General features: G+C 40.2%; 1 protein-coding gene and 1 long non-coding RNA gene across 3 annotated transcripts in view; one reads left to right on the forward strand and one right to left on the reverse strand.

Moving 5' to 3' along the window:
* LOC130168990 (uncharacterized) overlaps positions 1 to 19,739 on the forward strand; it is a 49,320-nt gene extending 29,581 nt beyond the window's left edge. The window contains exons 1-6 of one of the 2 annotated variants that reach the window (XR_008827766.1): positions 7,707 to 7,784; positions 8,452 to 8,575; positions 9,368 to 9,471; positions 10,026 to 10,087; positions 18,739 to 18,782; positions 19,183 to 19,739. This is a non-coding gene — a long non-coding RNA (uncharacterized LOC130168990). Of the gene's footprint in view, positions 1 to 7,706; positions 7,785 to 8,451; positions 8,576 to 9,367; positions 9,472 to 10,025; positions 10,088 to 18,738; positions 18,783 to 19,182 lie in introns of those variants that run through there. The other variant, XR_008827765.1, reaches the window with a different exon arrangement.
* Positions 19,740 to 20,002: 263 nt separating this feature from the next.
* On the reverse strand, positions 20,003 to 22,462 carry htr1aa (5-hydroxytryptamine (serotonin) receptor 1A a). Its single transcript, XM_056375371.1, has one exon. The coding sequence runs from the start codon at positions 22,073 to 22,075 to the stop codon at positions 20,792 to 20,794; it is 1,284 nt and encodes a 427-aa protein (XP_056231346.1). The 5' UTR covers positions 22,076 to 22,462; the 3' UTR covers positions 20,003 to 20,791.
* Between the last annotated feature and the right edge of the window lie 2,371 nt (positions 22,463 to 24,833).

The raw sequence follows: 24,833 nt of genomic DNA on the forward strand, positions 1-24,833 counted from the left end.
TGTGTTTATATAACTGCCTCGACCCCTTCAGGTGAATGCTGGCTGCCTGAAGCTGCCATCCTGTCTGAATAAGGTGAACTGAACCCCTTCTCCACCTGTCTGATAAATGGCTTGGGCCCAATTCCCTCGCTTTGCTTTTTTATGTCGTCGCCTGTCTTTGATGTCATCAGATAATTGCTCCTTTTAGAACTCGGAAAGGGCCACTCAGCGCTCACGGGATGGAAGAGTATCCATGGTGACAATCTTTGTTATTCCACACTGCAAACAACTGTTTATTGTATCCTGGAAGAGGAAAACGCTTTTGAGTAGAGACACTGCACATCTGGGGCTGAGGAGAGAGGAAGCCAGAGAGAAACAGATAAAATAAAGCGAGAGAGAAATGTGAGGCAGAAGAGATGAAGGGAAGAGATGAGAGACAAACTAGAAATATCGTTTGTGCATGTGATTTAGTGAGAGAGAGATATAGAGACAGGTACTTAGAGTAGATTGGAACTGTTCAGAGAGAGAAAAGAGCTGGAGATCATCAGCCCTGTATTCAAAAAGGATCTTTATGTGAAGAGCATTGATCATAACCCGGCAGGAGAGATATTGATACACTAGATAGACGGATGGATAGAGAGATGCTACCTGTAGGTGGCAGATACAAATTGTTGTCACATGTCTATTAAAATAAACATGCAATATTATTTACATTATCCACCACTATTCTCCTGCACTGCTTCCAGTGCTCTCCTGCTTTATCAACCCTTTTCCTCATATATTATTATTAATGAATGCACACACCCACAATGTGAATGATTTGAGCTCAGGCATTTGTGAGGCTGTCATTCTGTGGCATGCCTCAGCCCCATCAATCCCCCTCATCTTTTCCTGTATTAGACCTGATGACTGAGCTAAACTTTACTATACATCAGAGCACTTTGAATTACAATCCTCTTCACACTCCAGTGTAATGATGAAATTGGCTATCTCCCATTTTACAGTTACCACCACTGGATATTGCCAAATGTAATTATGGCAGAAAATGAATGACTTCCAGCTTCGGTTTGACTTTAGCTGCCTCATCAACTATGTTGTATCTCTACAAGGTGATGAGGGTCAGGCATAGTAAAGTGCTTGATTGATTTAGGAAGCACATAGTTCACAGTTTAACTAGTTAGCCAAGAGCTAGGAATTTACAGAACTATGAGACTGCTTCATGTATTTGGTGATACTCTTTTTTTGTACACAATGAAAACTGATATTACACCTGTATTGCAATGTCTACAGTTATTTGAAAGAATGCAGTTCACAGCGGGTTCAGATTTAAGGAAGAGTTGGATGGTGATGTATTTGTTAAAGGAAAAAAAATACTCACAGAAACATACATTTTCATTAAACAAGTTGGAAACCATATCATTTGAAATTGCTCCCTGTCTACAGTCATCTGCAAAAGATCTGCCCACATCATGCTTCTTGTTGTGTATGCTGAACCATTACCAGCAGCACTTATTTCAGTGGATCCTCAAAGATATCTCTGGGGTCTGGAGCAGCAATCACTTCCCTGCACTGCATCTCAATGAGAGAGGAGAGGAGAGGAGAGGAGAGGAGAGGAGAGGAGAAGAGACGAGAGGAGAGGAAAGGAGAGGAGAGCAGAGGAGAGGAGAAAGATTGTGGCTCTCCAAGGAGTTGGTAAGGGGAAGGGAGAAAGGATTAGGGTAAAATAGAGTTCAGTGGAGAGAGATGAGAGTTACCAGAGGGATGGATAGCAGAGGAAAGGAATGTGTCAAGTTGAGGAGGACAGTAAAGTAGGAAGGTGGAGATTATTATAACTGAAAAAATAGGAGAGGAGAGTAGCGATCATGTGGTGGCTCTCAGTGCCTTTAAAATACCATTTTAAAGTGCTACTAGACAACTTTTTTGTTGTAGCTAATCATTATGAAATAAATGTTGATTGTAATGTATGACTAGAATAATGGCACAATCTGCATTTAGATTGGTTCCCTATAGGCCTTGCTTTCACTGTTGTTCTGTCTCGCTCTGCAGAAAAATTAAGCACAAAAGAAGTGTGTGTGCCACTGCGCAACCAAGACAAAAAGATATCAGTCATTTTCCCCAAGCAGTGGAAATGGTGGATGGTCGAACGGCCAGAGTAACTGTGGAAACATCCGCCAAAATAAAAACAGGGCGCCATGGTCGGACTGGAACAGAAATGCATCCCTGGACTTAAGTAACAAAGAAACAAATGTAAAAGTAAGCAATAATAGTTTACTCTTATCATAGCACTGAGATCTCGGTTTAGTAGTTCAAATTGGGATTCTTATGGTTGTTTCTTGCTTTGAGCAGTAGTCACGCTGATAGCAGTTAGCCATGTTGCTAACACTACTGCTAGCATCCGGAAACAAACATTTGATTGTCTGTTTTTGATAATCTAAACAAAGAGCACATTTTCTGGCTTTGGCCTTTATAAAATTAGCAGTGGAAACAATAGGGGGGGTTAAAATTTGTCTTTTGCCAGTAACTGGCAAACTTTACATTTCTGTTATTTCTATTTATCTACTCTGCACATACAAATACTGCATGTCTCTTTTCTCCGCCTTTAAAGCTTCCTTAAAATCATAAAATTGATTTATTTTTCAACATGAATTTGTGACAGTTTTTGTAGACACGAGGCAAAGGAAGTCGTGCTGCCAATAGGGGTGTCAGTTCTGAAAAAACTTTTTTTCTCATTCCAAACTGAGGGTCTGGGATAGAGGGTGTCATATGCTATGCATATTGTAAAGCTCTTTGAGGCATTTTTGTGATTTTGGACCATATAATTTGGCTTAAATTGAGAACCAAGAAGTAGAAGAGACACGGAGAGGGGAGGAAAATAGGATAGAATTGGTGATAGGGCGAAAATAAGTCCTGAAATGAGCTACTGCAAACTATAACCATTGCCTGAAAAGAGAATACAAGAGGGTGAAAGAGAGTAAGTGAAAAATAATGATTAGAAGGTAAGGGAGCTAGAATATAGAAAAGCAGGAATGATAAAAAAAAAAAAAAATTCCTGAAAAAGCGAATTAAGCCTCCAGTGTTAGTGTTTTCCCACATGTTTTTTTTCTAAGAGTGTATATGTGTGCTTGCATAATGTGCAGTAAGAAAGCCTGCAAGCATTTTAAGAGCCAAACCTCTTTGGTTTCTGATTCACAGAAGTCTCACTCTCCCTGTGGAGTTTGACACTGTGAAATCTTGTCATTGTATGTGGCTGAGTTTGGCAATCAGTGAATTGTATTTGTTTACATATCTCTGATAATCCTGGTCTTGTCCTCATGGATTAGAGCAGGAGATTCCACTGGGGACTCGAGTCTCAACTTTGTTGATACTCGATGTTGTTTGGGAGGAGAGAAAACGTTCTGACTTAGCGGGAGGGGAATGTGATCTGATTATTATTTCACTGTCTACTGCCTCAATCCATTTTTCTTCTAACTTTGCACTGCCTGTCATCCCAGTTGACATATTCCAACTTTTCTTAAACATACCGATCAATTCAGTTATGTGATGACATGATAAATGTCAGATCTTGGTCTTTTTGAAGCAGGACAATATGTAAAGGAAGATGTCTGCAGCTTTACATCAAAGTAAACCAGTCAAAGTAGTTGTGTGGTATGCATAAGCATAATTCATGACAGATTGTCAGTCAGGAAGCTAGTCTACATTATTCATATTTTGTCAAACAGCATATTTCATCAATGTTTTATTTTCTTCCTGTCTATAGTTTCCCTTCTTGTGTCATATAGCAAGGAGATCTTTGCGTTAGGCACTTTATTACACTGTCAGGAATGAACATTCATCCTTCTGCCGAGTGGAACGTGACCTCCAAATATAAAAGTGTCACTGTTCAGATTTACTGAAATTTTGTATCTCCTGTAAGTGATTTTGAGTAGAATATATTCATCCATTTGATCCAGGCTGCTGTGGATACGATCGAGGGTATAAGTCAGTTTTTTTTTTGGTCACATGAATAAAAAAGAAAAAATGGTGCATACACTGTATAACCCAGCATCTTATAACCCCGTCATTCTTTTTGTGTTGCATTATGTGATGTGTATGGCTGAAGTGGATTTACAGTATGGTTATTCATATGTGGCCCCGCAAGCTTTCGTTACATAATAAACTATGAATGACCCTCCTCATCCCCGCTGCCTTTAACCCGAAGAGTTCAACCACATGTCATTACGCATTATTTGAATATATTTTCTTGCATTAAATGGAATCGCTGTTAATCTCCATGGTCTAAGCTATCAAAAGCACACACATTCACACACACATAAAACACTACATATCATTAACGGGAATAATGAAAATAAAACTTTATTTGAGCATTTAGCTCGAAGCACCATTGTGGCAAAGTACAACCTCAAAGAGCCACTAGTGTTGCTGTACTATAAACTTTTGGTCGTGTTAAATATCTCTTCATCTTCACCAAACGTGTAACTCAGGCTCTGCAAGGGAAGCGGTTGTTTGTCAAGCTCAGATTTTGTTTTGTTTCTTTTTTTTTACACATTTTAAGAAAAAAGATAAAACAATACATAATTTGCAAGTGAATGTGAAGGAGCATTGCTTAAAAACCCCTCCAGGGGCTTGAAAAGTGGCATTCTCCTGGCAGGAAGTAATTACAGCAATGGAGAATACACAATTTGAATGTATCTATAAAAAAATTTAGAAAATATTGGATTGAACCAGCTCATATAGGCAGCCCATGTGGAAAATGTTGGTTGAAGTTATCCACAATATGGTCAGTTTATGATGAGGTTAGAGAGACACCAATCCAAACTGAAAGGACAGATGATAAGCCTTGGGAAATACATTCTGACTGACCAGAAGTGACTAGCTGACGAGTAATATGAACTTTGCTATATTTGCATCATTAAAAGTTCACTTACATTTAGGATGCAGTGTACATGTATCATGACTTATACTTTTTCAATGTTATTAGAAAGATCGGACAAAGATCAGCAATATCCCCTCCCTTCTTCAGAGATAATACAAGAACCTAAGTCATAAATGCTAAGTCAGCATTGAATATAGACAGAGGTAGGTGGTCTATAAATACATGCAATAATGGTCTGGTAAGTTTCAACACAACAGCCTCAGCAGTGACATGTCTTTCTTCACAGACCAAGCTGGAATTCCCCACCCAAGTGAACGTGGAAGTGGTCTCAGACTTTTCAGCCAGGTTTTTGTAACATGAAAAGAGAATTCGAGTTTGGAAGGCACAAAGAATCACAGTTTTTTGATAGGCTGGAAACATTGATAGAAATAAGGGAAAAAGTCACTCTTCAATTTTGGAGGTTAACAGAGGATGTAAATTCATTTTGAGATATTCCAAAAGAGACTTGTTTCATTTGAGCAAAACAGTTTGTCTTCGGGTCATAAAATGTTTGATAAAAAATATTGGAAAAATAATCAGTCCATTAGCCTGATCACGTAGGTCTTTGTTTGCATACATTAAGACAGCATAGAGGAAGAGGAAGTTTTGGTAAAAGAGTGTCAGATTGCTTGTGTGGAGATAATGTCAGGGTAGTTTGGTATCGAGAAAAAACAAAGAAAGATTCACTCATGCCGTGTGGTTTCTGTCAGGCTTTCCTGATTTAACTACCAGTCTGTCATATTTAATGACAGCCCGGTTTCGTCGTACCCTGGCCTGTTTCATTGGAGGAATGAGGTCCGCTCTCTTTTTTCCATAAATTGTAGTGTTCTGGAGTTGAACTCTCACCTTGGCAAGTATGAGTTCTTTGTCTCTGTACAAGAGTTTCATTACAATCGGTCTTGCTTTTCCAGAGTTCTTTTTCATATTTCCAGTGCGGTAGGCTCTTTCAATTTCAATAAACTTTGGGTCAGTTGTCAGTTTGTTGCTCAAGCTCTGTCCTGTATCGGACCATCAATAATTACATTGTTTATATCAACTCAGATTTTCTAAATAATCAATTTTGGATATGTTATCTTTGCTTTCAGAGTTCATACACTGAGAGGACAGAGACTGCAGTTGTGATTCAAATGAACCAACTTTCTTCTCTGTTTCTCTCAACTCATCAATTTGGGCTTGAGAGAATTGAAGACCGGATTTGAACTCCTGTGCCTCTTTCATAACTCCAGAAATTCCAGTGGTTGTAGGTTCCAGGATCATCCTGGTTATGGACATAAAGTCGCCTCTTGTCTGGTAAGCATTCCCACATAGAATAACCTCTGATGTTACATCATCTCTCTCATAGTCTCCATAGAGACACAGTTTTTTGTCATTGCTATGGGACTTGCTTACCTGCTACTGAAGTTGGGGTTGATATATTTTCAACACTGAGGAGATTCCCTGGGGCCTTGTCGATCCAGAGTGTCCTTGTCACTTGCTTAGGCTGATTTAAACACTGCAGAGGGAGTAGACTGTGGTAGAGTGGATCCACCAGATATCGACATCAAAACAACCACAACTTTTGGTTGCTTGTCCATGTCAAGTAGCACACTGTATAACAAACTATTTGACGCATGAGGTTAATGTTTGATGTGAGCATTAACCCCCCGACCTGAATCTGCGTTACTTAATACATTGCTCTGCTGCCACATGACATTGATGGGATAACTTCATTAATAAATAGGTGCTCGGTGAGTGAAATTTGATAAACCATCACCTTAACCCTTTGTCATATATATTAAATAAATGTATTCCTTTTGTTACCTCTGCCAAGGAGGTTATGTTTTTACTTTCTGTCTGTCTGTCTGTCTGTCTATCTGTCTGTCTGTCTGTCCGTCCGTCCGTCTGTCCGTCCGTCCGTCTGTCGGTTTTCCTAAACATTGTGGGATAAGGACATTTTCACCGGTTTCTCAGGAAATAATGTAAGGATCTCTGTGAAAAAAAACCCAAAAAAACCCAAACATATTTATGGTGTTGGGATCTATGACATTGTACAATATGGTGCAGATCCAGGTAATTATCTGGATCCAGATAATTATTGTGTGTAGATTTGTTTGGCCTTGGTGGAGGTATGTGCTCTACTGAGTGCCATTGTAGTTTTAAATGCAAACATTACTTCAACAACAACTTGAGAAAGGTAAAAAACAAAAACATCAGAATGTGTGAGTCCAGACTCTGCAGAGTAAAATATCCTCCAGTGTGGGTTCCTTGTCTGAATAATGTTAAAGACTTTTCTGCAGTTGAAATTAAGTGGTCTTGCCAAAAGCTTTTTGTTGTTTTCGTCTTCATATGTTAACTAGCTGTGACAATTTTGCCATTTCTCATTAAATGTTGTTGTGACCCTTTTCTCCACGCTTATTGACAGCTTCAGTTGTGTTCTTCTGCTTCTTCTTTCTTCCACCCACTGCTGTTTTCTTAGGCCTTTTGCATCAACAATATAGCACCACATATTACACTCTTGTGTAGATGAGCTTTTCCCCTTTATGTAACCCAATGCCACACTGTGCTGTTTGCAGGATACTATATCCACAAGCAAGTCCATGGAGCCAGGCTAAACCATTTTTCATACTGGAAAGAGATCAGAGAGTCTTGCACCAGTACATATGTGTGATTGAGTGGTAGATCTAACAGAGTTATTCACCTGCTGCCTGTTAATTTTAACGCAACACCCTGGAGATGAAAGAAGTAACACAAGCATTAGCATGCAAGCTGTCAGACCAGCTGATACTATGAAATCTAAATCATGACTGAATTTTTTTTCAGGGACATACAGGAAAAGCAGAGAGAGAGAGAGAGATAGAGAGGGGATGACATATGCAGCAAGGGGCCCTGGGCTGGATTCGATCAGCATATTTATGTGTGTATTTATGCATCACTTATGCATGCATACATGTGAATGCACAAACTGCTGTGTCCGCAAAACATCTCATGTGAATCTTCTCAGATGGAGACGATTGGAAACTGTTTTGGGGCAGTTTAAGAGTAGAGATCACCATAATGGTATACAGAATTTGCACTGAGTCTGCAAAGTTTGGCAGTATACTGTATTTCCCGAGTCTACATAATTAATAGGAGCTGAGGCGGGCATATATTATTGATATACTGTATATACAGTATCCATTCCATTTTTTTATATAATATTCCTTTCTTTCCCCTATAGGGTACTTTTCTAAGCATATTTGGTAATTTTTACATTTACTTTGTATTTTAGAAGTTACAGTAATAATTACAGTATTTTATGGTTGTTATGGCTCAACTTTCCCAACAGAGTTTAGGCAAAACTCTGAATGCAAAGAACCAAATTGAGTTACCTCAAATGCAAAATACTTCCCTGACAAAACAAAATCCAAAGCCATAAATTACACGCTGCAACAATCCTCAGTCCACATCATTATGAATATTAAAACTGCTAAACTGAACTGAATCAGTTTTGATTCTTTACTAGTGTGTTAGATCATTGGATACGTCTGTATCAAATGGCTCCCATCATGACTTCTCTCTTCCTCTGTCAATTTCTATTTCAGTCTCTCTCAACAACACTTAAAGGGTCTCTCAACATTCAAGACGAGAGGTCATCTGACAGACTCCACTGCTCAGAAAAACGGAACATGAGCGAAAGGTCAACGATTTCTGCCAGCCAGACAGCAAGTGGGTGCTGCTCTTCTCTGACCTGTTTTTTTTTTTCTGTTGACGTTAAGTGGTAAGTCTATGAGACTAGACACAGTGGAAAGAGGAGAGGAGAGCTGCTACGGGAATAGTAAGAGAGGAGCAAAAAGGTGAAAATTGAAGAGCATGGGAGGTGCACAAAAAAGAAAAGGGAGAGGGAGGTAGGGAAGGGAGATGAGGTGCAAAGATGCATAAGGAAATAAGGGGGGGTTAGCAGTTGTTAGCATGCTTGCATCCGAGACAAACATTTTGCTTTTAAAGCATTTTAATTGACAGCAGAAATTTGTTAATACTGAAAAATAGATATCGATCAGAAAGCCTACAAGATGATACCCATGGAAGTTTTCTGGGATTTCTGCCCACAGGGAAGAGACCTCAGGGCAGACCCAGAACACACTGGAGTAATTACATATCCTACCTTGGAACCCCTGCAGGATCAAGTGCCTGATTCAATCACATCACAGTATCATTATTAATAGGACAGGCAAAGAATCACTGTGTATGTTTATTGTTCCTCATCTATGGATCCTTAATGTTCTGATGTCAGGGTGCAAGTACATGTGTTCCTCTTTGCACAAACTACCATGCTTGACTCCCCACAGGACTCCACACTGTGCATGCACTCTCATATACTATTTCTCTCTGTTAAATGACATGGTCAGAGGATCATAATGTAAGCCCCCTGGCTGCTGTTAGCACTGCATGTATCTAATTGGCCTCCTTTAGAGTCTCAGTTTGCGAATGATTAAGTGTCAGTGAGCTCTTATCCTTTAGATACGTGGAGCTGCAGCTGGGCTGTGACAGAGACTAATGGTCAGACTTTGCCATGGGGACTGCTGCTGCTGTCCACTATCATTAGTCAACAGCTCAAAACTTGCGTGAGTGTACACACATATACACAAATACTGCATACACGCAAAATACAAATGAGAGCATGCTATACTAAACTACACACCAAGGCCTTGCAATCCCATATAGGCATATAAACACCCTGAAGGTGTCTGCTCATGTCCAGACACATTCAGATGACCAAGGTACCGTTTACACATTCACATGTGATCAAAAATAAATAGTTCACGCTGCTGTAAATAGGAACATGCAGTATGTATTCTTATGCTTGAAAGAGAACTGACTTCACATACACATGTGCAAACAGTGGCAGCTTCCTCATCTGAAGCCCCAAGGCTGTCAGCTTATCTGTGAGCCTGGACTCTGATTATCCTTATAAATACCCCATACTGAGGATTTCTCTCTTTGGTAACAAATGCTTTCTGAGAGGAGTAGTGTACAGTAGTAGTGCCTAATTTCTTGGCACTAGGCCAAAAACAGTATTTTGACATCAAAATTAACTCTTTCTTTTTCTCTCTCTCTCTCTCTCTCTCTCTCTCTCTCTCTCTCTCTCTCTCTCTTTCTCTAATTCATTCACATGTAGTACACAGCCTGCTCACCGTCTTCCTGCTTTAATTTGTGGGCCCATCCATCACAAAGTATTAAGTAAGTGAAGCAACTGTATTAGCTGAGACAAACAGTGGTGATGGTAAATGTAGCACTCACCAAACATTAGTCAGCCAACCATCTCACCCACACAAATCTTTAAATCTCTCCCCACTGATAAGACAAACCTTAAAACTATCTCAGTAAGGAACCCGTCAGCTATATAAGGAGGAGGGTTATTTTAGACATGAAGCCAATGCATATGAAAGTGGGCCGTACAAATTTGTTAAGCCACATGGTTTTTTTCATGTTGGGTGACAGAGATATATTTGAGCGTTATATAATGAGGGATTTTTTTTTAAGAATCAAAATTGTTTATTCACCATTTTATTGCTCCTCAAGTATTTGACAACAAAGAAATGCAAATGATCAAATATTTCTAATATCAGCCCCTCCCTCTGCTTCATCTAGATTACTTTATTATTTGATTCATCAGGAACAATATACATTAGCCTAATTAAGATGTATATGATGTTCTGTAAAATTAGTCAGATTTAGCCTGGGGTCTTATTTTCATCTGCTGTAGGTTGGTTCCACATTAAAAGAAAAAAAACAATACACACAAGCAGACAAACAAAGCAGATTAAGATGTAGTCTGAGTATCTCACCGTGTAAAAGATGAAGTCCTAATGTTTCTTGCAGTTGTAAGAGTCAGTAGTGAATGTTGCTCTGCAAAATGCTCATGCTGACTATCAGTGGGGCTTGTGGAAATAACAGCATTTGTTTCTGTTGGAACATTAGAGTGTGTGTGTTTATAAGTGCCCAATTAATGTGCATATCTTCTGCCAGCGTCCGTATCCTGTTGGCAATTGAGATAACATGACTGAAAGCAAAGAGTTTGCCTCTGAGCACATAAAAAGGCGAGCATGAAGATCATGTTGTTATTATCTATGAGCCAGCAATAAAGCCATCGTAACCATGGGCACAGACACTTAACTGCCAAAAAGCATGCAGACTTACTGGTAAATTTTAAGCTACAGAGACACAGGGAGGAAATTTAAAATAAAAAATATAAATAAATAAATAAAATTAGATGTTGTCCCTGAAGCAAAAAACTGACATGTTAAGTTATTTATACTTACTTTATTTATACTTCTCTGTGAACATATTTACAGGACGCATGTTGAGCAAGAATTGGCAGCAGATGAAACGAAGACAGTAGCTGGGGCGGGGGGTGGGTGGGGGGGTGTTAAAGAGTTCATTTTAAGGCAATAGATCTTACTCTTGGCAACGTATTTTGCTCGCTGACAGGCACACTGGAAATGATGCAATAAGCCAAGTGATGTTTCCTCTCCAAGATCTCTTTCTATCACTCTGTCTCCGACTCTGTCTCCTGACAGCATCAACAAGGTGCCAGAGGCAGTAAGGTCCAAATTAAAAACCTGTGTTGACATCTTGTGTGAGACTCACAGCTACATCCTGTCACTGGGAGGAACACACTACCACACACAAAGTCCATTTTGTTACGTTCCATTAAGACCCTGAAAATCTGGGGAATGATGAAGTAAATATTGGATGTGTGGACCCAAATGGCATTTTTAACTCTCTAAAAAGCCTAATTACACTCAGAGGTTGTGCTGTAAATATTCCTAATCTATTAGTGTGAGGTATGAAGTTGCTGAAATTTTGTGGTGGAAGAAGTATTGTCATCTAGCTATACCACACTCTAAAAATACTCCATTACAAGTTAAAGTCACAATTTACATAATTACATACTTAATTCTACAATTTAAGACAAAAGTATTAGCACAAAATTTACTTAAAATCAAAAGTAAAAGTACGTCTCATGCAGCATAATGGATCATGTCAGAACATTGTATTATGAAGCTGTCAAATCGACAAGTGCAAGGAGGATCAGGTAAAGAAGTGCACTGAAAATGCATAGTAAGTGCTAGTTAGGCATGTCAGGGTGTTAAAGGTGTTAGGACAGAAGGTGCTCTCAGAAGACATGAGTCTTGAAGAGAGAGGGAGATGCCCCTGCTCTGATAGCATTTGGTAGCTTGTTCCACCAACAGGAAACGGCAAAGGTGTAGAGTCTGCAGTGCAATTGCCTTGTGTGCTGGGATGACAGTGCAGATGCAGATTAAAACCAACATCGTATTTATTTATGCTGGAACAGTAAGAGTATAACATGCAAATGCCAGTAACATCAAATGCAGAGTTTAAATGTTAGCAAAATCACACAAAAAAAATGGTAATTAATGTTTTTTTTGTTGAAAATATGTTAAGTGTTTTGCAGATAGGAGAGGAGGCAGAGGAGAGACAAGACGCTAATTTCTTCGTGTTTCTAGTTGTTAGAGTGAGTGTTGCTGTTGTTGTAGCTTTATGCACCGTGATGGTTTGTCATTCTGCTTGTTTGTCCGACCCTTTCATTTTTGTGTGCCATCAAGCATTCTGTTTCATTTTGTGAATTTATTTAAAATGAGTGAAGTTGTTCCAGTGCCAGCACTTAAGTATTTAATTTGTTAAAATAATAGATGGCTGCTGGAATTATCTTCCCTTCTGAAAGTCAGTAGATGATAAAGCAAATTTAGTAATGTGAAATAATGACCCGGCAGCCACTACAGCAGTGTGATGATGGCAGATGACAAGTGCCTTAAGATGCAGTTATGAGAACCATCCAACTTTATCTCAAAAAGACTATAAATTTTGCCTTTAGAGTTTGGAGTCACAGTAGCTCAAATCACATTTTCTAAAGTGTATGTTGGTGGATATTTGAAAATGATTCTTTTATGAAAATACTGAACTTGTGAAACGGTATGTATGAGGCTGCATTTGCTTTACAGGTCTCTCAATTTCGTTATGGGCCCTCCCCTGCTTCACACTGTTGCTCATATCTGGATTATCTGGGTCCAGACAACAGAATTAGTAGCGTATGTACTATATATGTCATTTCTATACAGACAGGTGGCAAGTTAAGGGTGAGCAGTAAATCAATATCAAAACCTTCCGATGATGATGAGAAAGAATACCAGAATACCAAATGGTAGGTCAGCCATGGTTTTATCTTTCATGCTATCGATGAGTCAGCTGATTATCAGGCTAATGAAGATGATGATGATGGTATTGCTGTAACCACTGTTGATTGGGTTGGATGATGATGGCTGGATGTACGCTATATTTTTATTTGAATTTTATTATGTTTCATGAATCGTAGGTTTAGCTGTCAGTTTTATGTTCCACTTGAATATGAGATTTGAAAATTTCCCAGAGAAGACAATAAAGTTAAGGTTAAAGTCGAATCGATTGCTGAAGGTGGGCTGTCACCACACCGACACCGACACACTAACACACACAGTTCACCACATTTTGACTGTCATTTGGCATAGTAAATAATAACAAAGTTTTTTAATATTATTTGGACTCTTATTTCTGATAGCTGGACTCAAATAGCCTTTCCAGGTTGTGTGTAGTGGGTGTAAGAAAATATCTTTGTGGCAGACAGTGGTATATTTTGTGATGTTTAAATGCCTGGCTGCTAGATGGCAGTGTTGTTATCTATCCTCAGCCATTTGACCCTTTATAACAACGTAAACTGAGACAGAAGGTAGCATAAGGGTGCACCACTATTGGTAGCATTAGTAAACCTAGCTGACTCATCAGTGGTAACATTACCACTGATGAGTCAGCTAGAGATGTCAAGTCTCAAGTCTTTGAGATAGAGTCCAAGTCAAGTCTCAAGTCTTTGTTCACAAGTCCAAGTCAGGTTTCAAGTCTTTTATGGTTGTGGTGAGTGTTTTATTATCTGCTGCTTGTCATCCAGTCGGCTTAGAACTCTGCACTGCCATGGTAATTCAAAGCATGTACTACATTGTCATCATTCCTTTATCTGTAAAGTTACACAAGATAATAAGGGATGGAAAGACATTCAGCTTGTCAGACATTTCCTTAATGTTATTGAACCAAAAAACATTTTAAAAAAATAGATAATGTGCATTAAACTGTAATTCTTTTTTTCACTTTCCTCTGTATAAGTTAGTAGCTATAAAGAGTGTGAGATTAGAGTTCAGACTGGACAGTACAGCAGTAAACACAAAACCCGACATATTTTAATTTTAGTAGTTATTCTCCCTTCATCCGGGTACCTTAATTAGTGTATTAGGAATTCTACTGAAACAACAGCAGGAAATGAAACTATACATTATCCTGCAAAATAAACTCAGGCTACATTACCGTGTAAAACTGGACTCAGTCTGTAAAATAGCTTCTCTGCTCCTGTCCGTTGCCACATTGGACCAAACCGAACATTTCAAGTCACTGTGTGTAACGACTTACGTATGGCTTGAGAGTCGCAAACTTGAGCGCCCATCTCTGGCTCGGATGGCCGGTCAAACTCTCCTGCGGCGTACAGAGCTGAAATGTGGCCTCGTATTGGCTTCCACAATGAAGAAGGCTCTAAGCAGATCGACAAGAGCCATCTGTTCTTTGTGCATTTAAAGTTCATTTTTCTTTATATGTACATATATGTGTTCTTTATACTATGACAAATGAAAAAATTGTAATATATTGTCTTCCTTAACCTCCTAAGACCCGAACTCTTGCGTGGCGTGCATTTTTAATTTCTCTTTGCTATTAAGGCCGATTGGGACCTGAGAAAAATAATGTCCACATATGAGGACATTAGTTTTAAATTTCGATTACTGAGTGGCAGTATAATATCCTCATATGTGGTCACCAGGCCCTTGTTGAGAAAAAGTTAGTATTGTGGTCTAGGGAACCCAAAATGTGAGGTCCACATATGTGGACGCCAGGTCCTAGGAGGTTAAAGTATCGCAATATATTGAATTGTAACCCATGTATTGTGATATGTATCGTATCGCCAGATTCTTTTTGTTTTATGGGCATTTTTGCCTTTATTTTTGATAGTACAGTGTGAGATAGACAGGAAAGTCAGGGAGAGAGACTGAGGGGTTGACATGAAGCAAAGGGCCATGGGTCAGATTCAAACCCATGGCCGCTGCGGTTAGGACTAAGTCCATGTGGCACATACTCCACCAGGTGAGCCGCCGAGGCGCCCCGTACTGCCAGATTCTTGTCAATACACAGCCCTAGTTGTTTGCATGCAGCCCATGTTCTCTCCACTTCCCTCTACCCTTCCTAACACACACACACACACACACACACACACACATATGGATGGATGAGCAACTGCAAAGTAGTCATACTGAGAGGGGCTTGTGGCCTTAATTTAGACACTGGTACACAGTCACTGTTTGTGACACACAGTTGGTGTTTGGTACTTCACCTCATCCACTCTGTGTCTATTCACATACTTTACCTCATCAAAGTTTAGCTCAATGGCACTTACTAAAAAGCACCAAGCGGTCCTCTGGGAAAAGAGGAGTGCAGAAAAAGGAGAATAGGCAAAGCTGCAGTGATTGTTTGAGTCTTGTTGAAGCAGATGCAGAGTTCTTTCAAATTTCAAAAGCTGAGGTGAAGTGTTCCTCACTGGCTGTAATAAAAAATAGCAATAGGCATTGTAGCACGATTCTCTTATGCTTTTGAATTGTTTGTTAAAACAGCAAGTGGCAGAGATCATTTGATATTGTTAACTCTTACCTTTTTTTCTGTTAGCTGTTGTCCTTGAGCACATGATGCCTGCCCTCCATCACAGGGATGAGTTTTTGTGTGTGCAAGAAAAAAAGAGGCAATATCATCCATCAATGTTTGGACAATACTGTAAAACAGAAAGGATGCATGCTTTTCTAAATGAGGAAAACTAACCTCTGTAGTTAAAAAAAAAAAATAAAAAAAAAAAATAAAAAAAAAAAATCACCATATCTGAGAGTGCCCTAAAGCCTCATTTCTCCACGTCAAAAGGAGTTTTCCGGTGCTTTTCCCTTCCTTCCTCTCTCTCAGACATAGACAGAAAGAGAGAGAGACAGAGAGAGAGAAGAGAGAGAGAGAGAGAGAGAGAGAGCCTCCAGCGTGTGACAGGCCGTGGGCTGTGAGATCCTTAAAAAAAAAAAAAAAAAAACTCTGACAGATCAAAAAGACCCTGAAGTAGGAGGGAAAGCAGAAACATGTGTTGTGTTGAGTGTTCAGTCATGTTTCTCTCATCCCTTCTCCTTTTCTTTGCCCCTTTCCTCTTCCCATTGTCTTTTAAAACCTTTTTTTCCCTTCCCCAGTTTTCCCAAACTTTCTGTATTTTATAGGATTGTTTTCAAAAGAACAAACCTGCATAAATCAAAGTCCTAATGTTAGTAGTGAATACAGCTTCAGGACGAAGGGTGTTTGAGATTGATTTGTTGTCAAGTCATATATTACATACATTGAACAAATGACAATGATATAAGCAAGCTTTTAAAAACTATATGCATATCTACACATTTATGTGTGTGTCCTTTGCTAGCATCAAATAACTTCTGTAAATGTGTCGTGTGTACTTTTAATGGAACACCTAAAAAACACATCATGTTGTTGGGTACCAGATACAGTCTCAAACTTCTTATTCTACTGTTGTTTACTGTAAAAATGTTTTCCAGTGGATTTCATCATCTGTGTCAGAAAGAAATCCTTATGCAACAAATACTGTATTTTTAGACTATGCTTATCATTTATGAAAATATCACCAAAGCAGTCCTCCTTCCTTTGAAAGCAGCCTAGATTTGTAGGTTTATTTTAAGACTCCCTTTTGAGCCCCTTCACTATGACAGGCTTCAGTTACTCAACTGGCCTATTTTAATTAGTGATGTTAATTTTGAAATGGAGATAAATATTCGTATTGAGTCAGTTTACAGCATATGCTACCTGAGCCTATTTCCTTTCAGGTTCCCTAAATTTTTGAAATGGTCACTACAGTCAAGTACAGCTTATCTGATCACCTAAAATCTATAGTATTGGATCCCTTGGTTAGTTCACAACTGTTTTGCTGTTCCATCTCAAAAAGGCCTGATCATGCAAGTTTAATAATAAAATAAATACATATAAAATAAAGTACATTAATAAAGTAATTGATATTAAGTACATGTACTTTTTTGAGTGCCTGTGCAGATTATATGTTATCACTTTTGTCACTTTTACACATTTACATGACAGCCACAATGCCGGTAATGACTGATTAACAGTTGCCACATTTTCAGGTGGCAGCTGTTGTTTTGATATTGATCTGTTGAATCAATCACAGTGAAAACAATTATGTAGCCAAATTAAATGTCACTTTAAAATGAACAGGGCTGCCTTTGGAATAACATCTGTTATTTCTTGTGTGCTACTTTTCTAACCCGACATCTGTATCTGTTTAATATCTCGTGTGTTGTCAGACGACGACGTTGACGCCACTTTTCAGTGTCTACAAATGTGTTGAAACAAGAGCTCTGCATTTGTACTTGGCTGTTCTTTAACCCTCTGTTCATCCATCCTAAGATGCTTCTATAGGACCAGTAACAGCTCACTGTATATGGGCAGAATCTGATACAGTTTTTACCCCAGTTTTAGGCCAGAGGGCATTGGCACACATGCAATAACCCTGTAATCCCCATGTTAGTAGTACCATTTTATATAATCTTCCTCTCCTCTCCTCTCCTCTCCTCTCCTCTCCTCTCCTCTCCTCTCCTCTCCTATGGTTGAAGGAAAATCTCCTGCATGGTCACACTGCACCCACCTACTTATACTACATTTAAGAGTCCCAGAGTGAGTGGGATTAATGCAGTTTTACAATCCAAGCCTTTGATATTACGACATAGTTCAAAATGGGTCAGCTGCTTTGTAATCCCATATCTATCTATCACGACCAAAATGTAATGATTTTAATGGTCTTAACACAGTCTGACTCACAATTGAGAAATATACTCTACCCTGCTCATCAGCTCCCACCACATTCGCTATGGGCCTCTCTGAGCCCGTCATAAGCCCAGAACTTGACCTACAAGTCACAGGTATGAGATTAATTTTCCCAAAAGCATTTTGATGGCATTGATGTCGCACTGATGCTGCACCACAGAGATAAAGTGATCAGATGGAGAAAGAAAACACGTGGCACCCTTGGAGAAATCGAGGGGTTTTTCATGACTATCTCCTTCCAGCTCAATTTTCCCCACACACAAGCTCAAACTTTTTTTATGACTTGTGCGTTTTTTGAACTTGCATTTGGGTTAAGGTTAAGGTCCTGTAACTAAAATCAGTGCTGGTTGTGGTTTTGTATGAATGCCTATGTTTGATTATCTTTAACATTTGGCAAGAAAACCAGGTGCACAGTGTCATTAAGTGCATTTTGTCAGAAAATATGAAATGTTATTTGAAGTCAGTCTTTTTACCTGATCAACAGTCCAAGAGAAAAACATTAAAACCTCTCAATTGAGAAGGAACAAGGAAATGTTTAATTGTCAGAATAGTTGAAGAGTAATTTGGATTCGATCCAAATGTTGATTGACTATCAATTAAGTGCCTCATCATTTCTGCTCATACTGAGACGTCACCATCACTCTGATATGATACGATATAATGCAGTTGTAGTAATATTAGATAGGTCTTTGTTAATGATAAATATAATTAATAAATGAATATGATGTATTTATTTTATTTACATTTACAACAACAATTTAATGATATTATAGTTATTTATTGTAATCATTAATAAATAAGTTTTTATCATTATTTTTTATTGATAATCAATTGATTGATAAAAACCTCTCCTTCATCCCCCATCACAGCTGAGCAAAAGATATGGTTGAAATCTGGCCAGAAATCTAATCTAGTAAGTGGACCTTGAGTTACTTTTTCTTTCTTTTTTTTTGTCAAACTATACTGAAGCTTCACACTCATGAGTCTTGAGCCAAACAGTTTTAAACCTGCATGTCAATAATGACTCAAAACATACATTAAGGATTTGTTTACATACGTAATCACGTATATCTGTGTTACACTGTATTATCAATCAGTCATTAACTGTTTGAACAGTGGTTACAGATGCTGCACAGGAGGAGTTATGGTTGTTGACAAATTTAACTAGAACTAAATTGTACTGATATAAATCATTTTTAATGGTTTATAAAGTCTACAGCTTATGAATGCTTAGCCCTAAATGAACAGTGCTGCTGCCATGGATTCATTATGAAACAACAAACAAGTTGTTAATTGTGTTTTCTGTGACACAGGCCTCCATGCACCCGGCCGAGTATGACACCACCTCACCGGAGCATGTTTGCATGCTACAGGTGTCATCTCTGTGTCTCACTGTGTCTCGCGGTTTTGTTCCTGTGCTCAGCCAGGCTGCCCGCCCGGCACTGTGACTGACCCATGATGCCTTGGGCTTGACGCGTTGCCACGACAACGAGCCAAATAGCCACCCATCTTGTGAAGCATGCAGGCCTCGCTGGGCCTTCTTACTGATAGTTGTTTTCCTCCTTCCCCTTTTAATGTCTGACAGTCTTTATCTTTGTATCATGTGTAAGTGGATTTGTGTCTGGGATTCGTTTGATAGATGAGAGCAGTTTCACAGTGAGGAGGTTTCCTGCAACTCTTTGTATTGTGTGGCCTATTTTTCTGTTGAAACTTTGACATTATGTGCTTTTGTGAGTCTGTTTACTAAATTTAGCACAGATTTTTCTTGATGTTAATGATGTAACAAGCCATCCTCTCAAACACTCAATGCACATTAGGACTATATGGAGAATGGTATTGTACAATAATCTAATACAGACAACAAAATGTTTGACGCTCTCCCTTGATTTTTCTCTGGAGCAATCCTTGCACAGTCTGTTGTTTCTCTCTCTCTCTCTCTCTCTCTCTCTCTCTCTCCCTCTCTCTCTCTCTCTCTCTCTCTCCCACTCACTCACTCACTCACTCACACACACACACACACACACACACACACACACACACACACACACAGGGCAATCTGGCAGTCATAAATAGAAAGAATGGGTGGTGGGGAGCTGGAGTAAGAAGGGGGTGGGGGTGTGGGGGGGGGGTGAACATATTACATTATAAATGTAATACCAGCCTCCATGCCCCCATTTTAGAACAAATTAACCATCTCTTCTTGCTTTCGACTATGAGATGGATTTGATGGATAGACAGCGTGGTCATACCTCAAACACACCATGCACTGACAACCTGATCACCCTCCACCCCCTACCCCCCATCATCAGTGTGGCCTGTCACATTGATTGATAAATTGCAGATTGCAGGCTGCTTTGTTTTCTCAACAACAGGGTAAATGATTCATTCCTCATGATCCATATGAAGATGTATGACCAGAGGGGTCCCAAGTGAGACTGTCATTGTTCATAGTAGGCCCTAATCTCCCCTTGGCTCATTACTTTCCTCTTTTTCTAAATAAAAATAGACTCATATTTCTTAAGGACAAACTTTGATTGCTTTTATTGTTTCAGTGGCTACAAAGCTCATGATGTAGGACGCAAACCCCGCGTGTCTCATGATAAAATGGATGGAATCAGCACATGACACGTCTTGCATGGCAATACAACAATGGCTGCCGTCTCACATAGGCTATATACTGTAGCTACAACACTGAATAAACATGAGCTCGTACATTAAGAGCGAGAGTTCCTGTCTTGTCTCATTTCATCAGCGGCCAGTGACCCCGGGTTTTCTTTTTTTTTACACGGTTCTCAAACACACACCGAAAAGAGAATGTCCCTGAATGAAAGTCTGTATTACTTTTTTTTTTTTTTTTGCAGTTTCATACAGTCCGTTTATTTACTCCACATTTAAGTAAACAAATGTTTTCGCTGTGTGTGGTTACGGTCTGTGGAATTTGCATTTTATAATCTTCTTGAAAGCACTTTGGAAGTCTTTGTTGAAGTAGGCATATATGATGGGGTTGAGGAGAGAGTTGGAGTAGCCCAGCCAGTTTATGACTGCGCCCAGCCAGTCGGGCATGTAGCAGCTCTCTGCACAGAAAGGCAACACCAGAGCGACGATGAAAAAGGGCAGCCAGCAGAAGATGAAAGTTCCCATGATTATCCCCAGCGTTTTCACCGTTTTACGTTCTCTGGCCAGCGCGATCTTTCTCTTCGCCCCCGAGTTCTTTTCATTCATGTTTTCGTAGCCCTGCGAGGACTGAGGGGTGTTGGGCAGAGGCAGGTGCGTCTTTGAGTTGCTGATAACTTCTATGATCTCCAGCGACTCGCCCTCCTCTCCATGCTTCACCGCGCCGTTTACGCACGGAGAGCTGGGTTTAGACTCGTCGCAGCGCTTCCAGCCTTTGCCCCCGGCCTCCCCGTTGGTTTTCTTGTGGAAGATGGCCGGTGACACAGTCAAGCACTTATCTGGCACTGTTTTTGTCTTCTCAGTTTTCTTTACCGTCTTTCGAATCCGAAACCGAGCAGCCTTGAATATTCGCCCGTATAGGACCAACATGAGGATAAGGGGGATGTAAAAAGCCCCAAATGTGGAGTAGATGGTGTAGCCCGGGTCCTGGCTGATGCTGCATGCGTCGGGGTTCGCCCTGTCTTCGGCGCTTCTCCAGCCTAACATAGGCGGAATAGAGATGGAGAAACCAACCAGCCAAGTCACACTAATCAAGAGTGCAGCTCGCCTTGGTGTCCGTTTATTTACATAGTCAATGGGGTCTGTTATGGCCCAGTACCTGTCCAAGGCAATTGCGCACAGATGCAGGATGGATGATGTGCAACACAGTACATCCAGGGAGATGAATAAATCACAGATCTCTTGTCCCAGTGTCCACTTGTTCAAAACTTGGTAGAGGGCGGCCATTGGAAGAACCAGCACTGATACCATGAGGTCTGTCACGGCCAGGGATCCGATTAGATAGTTAGCCACATTCTGGAGAGATCTCTCCAGGGCGATGGCTGCCACGACGCACGCGTTGCCAAATATGGAGCAGAGGATGAGGGACGCCAGGAGAAGAGAGGTGATAATCTGGTAACTCAGCTCCAGATCAGGCAGAGACCCAGAACCGGTGCCATTCTCACCCCCGTCCCAGTCGGTAACCACGTCCACCCCGTGAGGGTAACCGTTGGTCGCGTTGCTGTCGTTGCTGCTTGTTGTTATAACATCCATAATGCAACCACACTCAGCGCAACTTTTCCCAGTGCAGTGGGGGGACACGCTACTGGACGCACAAACTCGACACAGTCAGCCTCTCAAACTGCTGCTGCTGCTGGGCGTTTTACCGGGGTCCATCGGAGTTACCGAGTTCGTGCCGTCGCTCCCAGGACGCATGACGCAGGCGTGTTTGTGAGTGTGTGTGTGTGTGTGTGTGTGTGTGTTTGTGAGAGAGAGTGAGAGAGGGGTGTTGTGCGTGTTGTAGCCGGTGAGTGTTGACAGTCGGGTGCGCTCACTGGTACTGCGAAACATCTGAGCTTGGTGACGCCGTGAATTCATTTATACCAGCAGCTTTGGGTACGTCAGACCGCGAGGAGGTCGCCCTGGAGTTCTGTGCCCCTGCTCTGCTTGTTGCTCCGTTTTCCACTGCAGACAGCCGATGAGGGCGCAGAGCTCTTCTTTCCTGCTCCATCTCCTCTATTTTACTCTCTGGACTCACCGAGTATAGCACTTTGCGGATTACTTTTTTAGTTTACATCTTAAAGGTGAGGTGTCAGCCAGGACAAAGAATTATTAATTGATTTATTACAAAATAATAAAATAGAAAACAAGGCACATCTTTCGGCGGAGTGAACGAGGTGGTGATATTAACCGGGCAAACAGGCCTAACTTGATCTTTCATCACGTCAATGAACTTTTCCTTTAATCCCAACTTCATCTGAAAGAAGCGGGGTTTTTTTTAATCAGGAAAACGAGCTCAAAGAGGAGCTGAGAAACAAGTACAGACAGAATGTTTAAGTATGCAACTCTGTATTTTGAACCGGGATGGAGAGAAAGGTAACAGCCTATGTCCAGAGCACTAAGAGCGAAAAGGTAGTATCAGGACCAGGGACAGCGCCACAACAGTGCACAGAGGAAGGCTGCTGCCATCTGCTGTCCACAGCCGGTATTGCAACACACGAGGGACACTGTTCTTTCAGTACTAGAGTTATAGGGTGAATCAGATACTGTAGGAAGGATGAGGAACGGATGGATGAGGGGTTGGGCTGCAGAGAGAAATGTTGGGACGGTAGAGGAGATGAGAAGCAGTTTCTGTGTGTGTGTGTGTGCGTGTGTGTTTGTGAGAGAGAGAGAGAGAGAGTCATGTGAGACAGAGGGGGGTGGGGGTAGAAGCGGTGAGAAGCAATTTCTGTGTGTGTGTCTGAGTGAGAGAGAAGGGGAGGTTAGGATGTGTGTGTGTGGGGGGGGGGGGCAGTTATCGCTTATGCTTCATATTGGAGCATGTTGTTGAGCATAATTGAACTCAGTATTAAAAAAGGGGAAATTAAGTCATAATTGTTTAAATTAATAGGGAAAAAGAAAAAGGAGAGCGGATATTGAAAAGATAAATGGATATTGTGGCATGGCCATTTGAAAAGGGAATATAGAATTAAAAGTCAAATTTAAACCAGAGAACTGTAAAATCAAAAAGCTGATATATAAATGCTAAAATCAACCTTTAAAACTTTATATTAACAACTGTAAAAACAGGAAACAGAAAAAATTAACTATTGAGCCATAAAGTTATATTTTAATTTTAGTTTCCATATGTGGACAGTAAGTTGTGCTGGTCAATAAACTCCAGCTAAGTTGCACCTTCCTATAAGTATAAAGTCAATAGCTACAACCATGGAGAGTCTGTCTGAAAACCGATCTGGGGCTTTTGGGGCTCCTGGGCAGAGGGCCACTTTGTTTTGTTGGTCATGTAGCCTTTGCTGGCTGTGGTGGACAAAGAGACCAGCAATAAACTACAGCTCACAGATTATGCCTATGAGTGAGTTATTGTGTTATTCACAATTAATATTTTGTAGGTATTTGTACATAGTGTCTGTGTAAATAAGACTGAACATTCACATTTTATCAAAGACCAAGATGTACAAAAATACCCATCCATGTCATTCTGCTTTGAAACAATTAGACATTGCAGTAATCAAAATTTTGGACTTTATTTAGCACATCCCATGTTTATATTACCTTAATCTAACCTAACATAAACCCTAAATAATATTGGATGTCACACTTTTTTTCCCCTACTTTCCCTTCCCCTTCTTTTTTTTTTTTTATTCTGATAAAGGATCCTCCCCTTCTTCACCTGTAGATTCTCTATTTAGAAACAACAAAGCACCCTGTTGGAAAAAATCGCAGTTGACCAAGTTATGCTGACACGTTTTCATCAAGAACATTTACATTTTCTCAGGGTCTAGAGGTTACTTACAGGTGCGAGAACACAGAGGCGCCAGTAGAAACAAAAATCAGACATCAAATAAAGGAGGAGTCTGAGGAATAAAATTTCTATGACATCTACACACACACACACACACACACACACACACACACACACAAACAAACAACCACAAGTACACACTCTCTGCTTATCAACAGGAGAGTGAAAAAAAAAGCTGACACCATGGTAATGGACATGAGGGGAAAAAAGGTGGCTCTGGCTTTTTCACCTTATTTTTGTGTGTTCAGTGGTTGCATAGCAATGTGTTTTCTATAGGTCACACAGGACAATAGTGAGGCCATGAACAGTGCACCTATTGTGATGGGGCTCACCAGAGGGACTTTGTCTTTGTCAACAGTGTGGAATGTCCCAGGGGGCTAACAGGGGCAGGATAGGCCAGGCCAGAGAGCTACACTGCTCACCTCCTCTGCCCTGGAACAGTCCCTCAAACTCTTAAAAAAAAAAAAAAAAAAAAAAAGCTTATTTCTATACATCCAGAAGAAGTGGGAA

This window comes from Seriola aureovittata, chromosome 5 (assembly GCF_021018895.1).
Source record: "Seriola aureovittata isolate HTS-2021-v1 ecotype China chromosome 5, ASM2101889v1, whole genome shotgun sequence".
Classification (NCBI taxonomy): domain Eukaryota; kingdom Metazoa; phylum Chordata; class Actinopteri; order Carangiformes; family Carangidae; genus Seriola; species Seriola aureovittata.

Bases quoted from the DNA above. Each gene is read 5' to 3' on its own strand.
- htr1aa (XM_056375371.1), bottom strand. From the start codon at position 22,075: ATGGATGTTATAACAACAAGCAGCAACGACAGCAACGCGACCAACGGT.